The sequence below is a fragment of the Trifolium pratense genome, linkage group LG5 (assembly GCF_020283565.1).
Source record: "Trifolium pratense cultivar HEN17-A07 linkage group LG5, ARS_RC_1.1, whole genome shotgun sequence".
Taxonomy (NCBI): domain Eukaryota; kingdom Viridiplantae; phylum Streptophyta; class Magnoliopsida; order Fabales; family Fabaceae; genus Trifolium; species Trifolium pratense.
The window spans coordinates 28,326,917-28,333,635 of NC_060063.1; the positions used below are offsets into that span (position 1 = coordinate 28,326,917).

General features: G+C 30.3%; 1 protein-coding gene across 2 annotated transcripts; it reads left to right on the top strand.

Moving 5' to 3' along the window:
* Window positions 1-2,420: 2,420 nt before the first annotated feature.
* LOC123883466 lies at window positions 2,421-6,102 on the top strand. 2 transcript variants are annotated; one of them, XM_045932282.1, is made up of 6 exons: window positions 2,421-3,645; window positions 3,897-4,102; window positions 4,207-4,299; window positions 4,373-4,474; window positions 4,891-5,178; window positions 5,825-6,102. In XM_045932282.1, exons 3-6 carry the CDS (start codon window positions 4,249-4,251, stop codon window positions 5,834-5,836), a joined length of 453 nt encoding a protein of 150 aa, XP_045788238.1. In that variant the 5' UTR covers window positions 2,421-3,645; window positions 3,897-4,102; window positions 4,207-4,248; the 3' UTR covers window positions 5,837-6,102. The 2 variants fall into 2 exon arrangements, with proteins under 2 accessions (XP_045788238.1, XP_045788237.1); XM_045932281.1 differs by having other exon boundaries at window positions 2,443-3,645; window positions 4,773-5,178.
* Window positions 6,103-6,719: the final 617 nt, after the last annotated feature.

The window sequence follows — 6,719 nt, forward strand, 5'->3', positions numbered from 1 at the left end:
ACGTTTTTTTTTATTAGTATTGAAAGAATTTCAATAGTCATGAATATTTTGTGGTTATATAAATCTTATATATTAGTTGGTCCCTTTTAATTTAATTTTTCATTTTAGTTAGTTGGTCCCTTGTGTAAGAAGTTATATAGTGATAATTTGATATATTGATAATTAAAATTAAAATGATTTAATTTAATTAAAGGAGATGATGAAAAGGTTTTTTAATAGAGATTGTAAACTTTTCTTATAGTATAAAGGTGATAAAAAAAAATTTGGGGCATAAATCCTTTACCAAAAAAATTATTTTTGGGGGTCTAAATCTAGGGCTTGGGCCGCTTTACCCTTGGGCCGGCCCGTGTCTACAAATAAATAAAAAAGTTGTTTAGAAATGATATTTTTCATTGATTTATATCGTAGTTTTTTTTATATTTTAATGTAATAGATCTCTTATAATATTTTATAAGTTTGAAAAGATGCATTATATTTTATTTTAATAGTGTAATCATAGCTTTCTTTATATGAGTTGCAATTGTATAGTAAAATGTGGTCTTGCTTTTTATTTTTGATGTAACCCTTATTTATTTCAATAGAGTTGGAGGCATGCATATATAAATACTTTTATTTACCGCGTGATCTCGTTTTTTGAAAATTACATATCGAATAGTGTAACTGTTTATTTCCTTCTATGCAATTCAAGGTATCAAGTAGCTTTTCTACAAGCTTTCCTCTCGTTCTTTTGAAGTTTCTTTTCACATATTGGCTTGGTGGAATTTTATCCAGACTTTACTATTCCCAATTTTTTAAGTCTATTTTTTTTTACATTTTTTTGGTTGGTCATTTTTTTAGTATAACAGTTTTTTCAACACCCTCCACCTGTTCGATAGTACAAAGATTAAGAAATACTATTCTTTTTTTTTTAGTTTGCATGATATTATAAGAATTTAACATTCAACATGTCATCTTATTCTTAAGACTATCTCACTATGTACTCACTCATAACTATAATATCTTATCTCCTAAATACTATTATGCTTAGAGAGTAATTTAAATAATAAAATAGATAAATATAATATAACATTTTATATTACTTATTAAGATTTCTTTGCCTTTTATTTGTCAGAATTATTTAGCTAGTGGTTTCGTTTATCATTTTCACCATATGCTTAATTCTTTTTCTTTTTCTATTTTGGTTTAATTTTATTTTTCTTAGTGAGGTTTATGCCACTATCCTCTCTTTAATTTGTTTGCATCTTTAATTTTATGTGTCTTTTTAAGCAATGGAATATCAAAATTAGTAGTTAAAATGTTGGTGTAATAAAAAAGTATAAATTGTAAAGTAATGACTAAATTGCTACGCCGCTTTTCATTCATCAATCAAACAAAATTTAAGGTAGATAGTGAGATACTTTTAATATTTGTCTTAGAAACTAAATGGAATCTTACGATTTTTCTTAATGACTTAAATGAGTTTATTCTAAAAGTAATAAAGAAATTAAAATAGAATTACATTTTTCCTTGAAACAATAAGATAGTGTAGTTGATTTACTCAAGAGTAGACATGACTTGATGAAATTACTACAAAGAAGGTTAGAAAACACAAAAAAGAAAAAAATAAGATTACAAAATATGAGACCATGGGCAAGTAGTGATGTGTGAGTATCAATATTTATAAAGACCATTGTGGTAAAACATACAGTTTTTTTTATATATAATTATTGAAAGGAACTCCAACAATCATGAGGGTTAATTGTATAATATAATAATAATAATTTTGCAGTTATAGTTGCATCATATGAATACCTAAGGGTCAATCATAATTGTTTTTATTCCTTGTAATTAATCGTTTGATTGTTTTTTTTTTTTTTTGATAAGTTAATCGTTTGATTGTTGATTTAACCTCTTGCAATGTGTAATAATATATTAATATGATTTATCTTGGTTTTTTTAGAAAATTAGATTATATATATTTAATAACAATACTAAAAATTATATATACATATAATTTATATGTATATATTTTAGTGACATATGGATATATTTTTTTGGTTTTTACGTATGAATGTTTTATTGATCCATATATACGAATTAAGTTTTTTATTTGGGCAAGTATATGGATATTTAGGTTACTCTTAATTATTTAGTCATTTACGTTTTCTATTAATCCATATTTATCATTTTATCATTTTATATATGCCAAAATATAGTCTTTTGGAATTATGGGGGTTTCTTTTTCTATTCATGTATTAATCATTAGACATGAAATTTAATTTGTGGAGGATAAATTTTATTTTAGATATTTTTAATAATTAAGAGAAGTTGGTAAATTTTCAATAAAAATATGGAGTTTTTTTAGAGGTGCCACATCATCACAATGAAGGCCTATGAGCAATTCAACCTTCCTTTTACTAGTAAAAGATAAGCTTATCCGCAAGAAAATATGCATTTTGCAACACTTCCATTGCAACCATTTGAACATAACCGTTGCAACGGTTTATGCCGCGGTTTGTTTATCATTCTATAACAACAGTTGCAGTGTTTTGTTCTATGACCGGGATACAGTTAGTTTTAGTGCTTTGTGAAAATGGATTCTCTCTATCTCCAAACCAAAAAAATCAAATTAACACACTCAAACAAAAACACCTACACACTCTCTCTTTGTTACAAAAAAAATTTCACAACAAAAAGAAAGAGCAAAACACGCTTTCCACCACGCCGTCTCCTTCGCCGCTGTTTCCTTCACCGCCATCGCACTTCACCGCCGTTTCCCCCACACCGTTTCCTTCTTCGACCATGACCCTACCACGTTTCTTTATTCCCGTTTCCTATCACAAGTGCTAAATCCCTAATTTCTTCATCAACCCTAATTCCTAAATCAGTGTCTTTGTTACCTAAGTTCAGATTCATTTTGATTTCTGATAAATCCTTCTCTAAGTTTGTTATTACTGTTCTTATTCTATTGTTATTACTGTAGTTTCCCTGAGATTGATTTATGTTTGAATGTCATCTTTGTTGGTTGGTTGTTGTGAGATTGTTATTTTACTCATTTCATAGAAGGGAAAATTTTGGACTTTGATTTATTCTGATGTTTTTTTGATGTTTATGAAATTCAATGGATATACTGTGTTTCATAAAAACAAGGGTTGCTTGTTATTGATAAAAAAGGGTTGCTTCTTTTTGATAATAACTAAGTTGTAGATACTTTGATTTTTATTATTCTACTGTTAATACATACTTGAAACACAACTAGCTTTTGTGCGTTTTTAGCTTCTCCAGGCCGGGTTCTGATTTTCTGTTATAGAAGGCCTGGTTTTTTTAGTTTTCTTGGTCTGCTTTTGGTTGGTTATAGGGAGGTTGTATAGGGGCATGTTTTGGGTGGTTTCTGGCGCTGGTTTTTTGGGGTAGAGCTTCCCTTTGCTCTTTGCTTAGGAGTTTTGATTCATCATTATTGCAATGAAGCACCAACACATGACATTGTTATTAATGTTATCCTAATTTTTTTTTTATAGTTTTTTCTTATCCTAGTTATTTTTCTCAGTGTAGTGAAAATGATGGCGTTGCCGTATGAAGAAGCACAGCGAATAAAAACTAAAGAAAATAAAAAAAAAGATGGACAAACTAATTTCTCTCTCTCGATCCCTTCGCGAATCCTCACCGGTCAGTAATAACCTATCGATCTATTTGTTGTTAGGTTTTTAGTTTGTTATTTTTACCACCTAGGCTTACTTAGCACGTAGTTTTACAGAATGTTAGTTCTATATGAAAATTGAAAAAGCATTTCAAAAAACAAGAAAACTGAATTTTATGATCAAAAGATAAAGGTATCATTGCTAAAAAAACTGAATACTTTTTTTTTAATCTAATGTTTGTTTTGTTGACTAACTATTTTGTTATGATTATTTTGCAAGCCAAAATTTGTTGTTAATGATGAAGACCACAAATAATATCCTTAAGAGTATTGCAAAGAAATGGAGGACTGTCAAATCTCGATTATTTTAAAATAAATTATAAATGGGATTTCACATTGGAGGAAAGTCTTCGCAATTATCCCCGTTCTTTTGATCAAGATGATTGGGATACTTTTGTCCAATATAAGCGGAAGCCAAAGACATTGGTAATCATTCTTATGCGTTTACATAACTATGAAAACAATTAGCATTTTTTAGATGAAAATGTTTTTCATCATGTGTTCACCGTCGTGATTTATTATCAATGCAGGAGATGGCACGAAAAAATGCAGCAAATTGAGCAAAGCTAAAGATGAAGCATTCACTAGGAACTAAATCGATTGCAAGGACACAACATGAGTTGGTAGGATTCACTCAATCTATTATTGATTGTACACTTAATTGCGTAAGTACTTATTATATGTATTTACTTGTAGGAAAAAAGAGATGGTAGAAAATATAGTTGGGCAGAAATGTTTGGAGTTAGTCATAAAAAGTCTGATGGGTCATTTGTCAATGACGAGGCTAAGAAAAAAAATGTAAGTGCAATATTGAAACTTTCTTATCTCATATCTCACTTGAATACAATTTTAATATTGAAGGTAGCTTAGGATTCGTGAATGGAATATGGTAAAGTTATAGGATTGATTTAGTGATGATTGAGTTCAATTTTGTTCTATCTGTTGCTGCTACAATTATATTGAGTGATGATTAATTATTAATTACTTTTAGTGATGATTGAATTCAGTTTTGTTATATATGCCAATACTGCAATTATATTTGCTGCTACTGCAATTATATTGAGTTCAATTTTGTTATATTTGCTGCTACTTTCAGTTTTGAAGTTATATATATGGCTTCAGTTGTTTTACTGGGCACATGGTGTTGTTTTGTGTGGTGTGGCCTCTTCAGTGCCTTAAGTGCTAGTTTGAATGAAATTCATTTTCATAATCAGGACCAATTGCAAGCTGAAATTGCAAAGACTCATTTAGAGAATGAAGCATTTGTGACAGTCTTTGGAAAAGAACATGGCGGATTTGCTCGTAGTATGGGACTTGGAGTAACACCATCTCAACTCACTACTACTCGCTCTGCAAGATTGACAACTTCCTCTGAGGCTAATGAGAAGATGAAGGAAATGCAAGCTGAAATTGATTCACTTAAGGACAAGGCTTCACAATTTGATATCTTAAAGGAGCATGTTGCATTCTTATTGCAAATGCATAATTCTAAGGAAAATCAGGTAAATTGTTTGAGACTATTGTTGACTGAAAAATATTGAGTTGTGTTACATGTGTATGATAGTAAGATTAGTAGATAATTTTTTTTTTGGTACATGATTAGTAGATAAATTTTAATTAAGTATTAAATGCATTAAGTGACTTACTAGCCTCTTAAAGAAGTGTTATTCATAATAGTGCACTGGAGTGTTTTCTGCAGGTTTTTTTTTTTTTTGCTTTAACCGCAGTGTTGTTTGTTAGTTTTTCTCCTGTATTGGTTTATTTGTTGTTGCTGCTCTGTTTTCTCTTCCTATGTCGGTGTTTTGTTGGTTTTGTTTGTTCTATGCCGGTGAGCCTGCTACTGTACAATTTTATCTAGTAGTTGCTGGATGTAGTTTAGGCGGAATAGTTTGTTAGATGTAGTTCCCTTTTGCTGTTTTGTGTGGGCTGGAGGTTTAGGCTCTCGCCGAGCTTATTGTTCCAGGCCTGTATATCTTTGATTCCCTACCATTGGCATGTCTGACATGCCTTGGTTAGTGGTTATAATAATTTTGTTGTTAAAAAAAAGTGACTTACTAGCATTATTCGATCATTTATTTGATGTGCTTCGAAAAGAGATGCCGCTATGTTATGTTTGAAGGAATCTAATATATACTTATGTTTTTTCAGGTTACTGAATAAGCAAGTCAAGAGATGGTAGGTGTTTTGAGTAGAGCTAACACTAATTAATGATCATCAAGCAACATCACATACTATAGGGAATATTTAGATATTTTGTGAACTTATATTGATGTAATGCTTTGTATATGTTTAGCCACTCTACTAATATTTATGTTTGAACTACATTAGTTTTTCGCTTTTGGAGTTTCAAATACTTTAATTAACTTTTTGATGTATGGATTGTCAATATTTGAATGAATGAGATTAACGCAACGCTTATTTAATAAGCCATAACAGTAAATAAAACATTTTTTATTAATCTTAAACTTTGGACTGTCTGATTTTGATCAGACGGACTGGACGCGGCCGACTGCACTGCAGTCACTAAATATTCATGACTGCACTGAATCCAAATCGACACCAACCCCAATCCATCTCGTCTCACACCATACCTTGCCCTATATATCTAGCTCTTTCCTTTTTTGATGTATGAACCTTTATATTTTTTTTGGTCTCGGTTTTAAATCCGTACTCCTTGGAAGCTTTTAAAATGTGCAATAATGTTTCAGTATAAACATGTCCCCCAAGATCCACCACTGGAATCGTCTTGCCGAAAAGTACAGAAATTGTGTCGGGTCTACTTTCTGGAGGTTGAACATAAGATAAAGGTACTGAAGAATGAAGATTAAACCAACTGGAGACAAGAATGTTATTCATATTCTTTAATACCTAGATCTCCTGAATGTATATAAATATGACAATGACAATTTTCTTGGGGGCTATTACTTCATGCTTTCTATGTTTATATATAGTGTACAAAGCTATGGCAATTTGTGTCGTCACTTGGTTGCCTTTTTCTCAACCCTTAATTTTTTTATAAACAAATAAATTATAATAAAAAACA

What these genes read in the sequence shown, in the direction of transcription:
- LOC123883466 (XM_045932281.1), top strand. An exon ending in ACGAGGCTAAGAAAAAAAAT is followed by an intron (nt 4,475 to 4,772) that starts GTAAGTGCAATA and finishes TGCTACTTTCAG; the next exon opens with TTTTGAAGTTATATATATGG.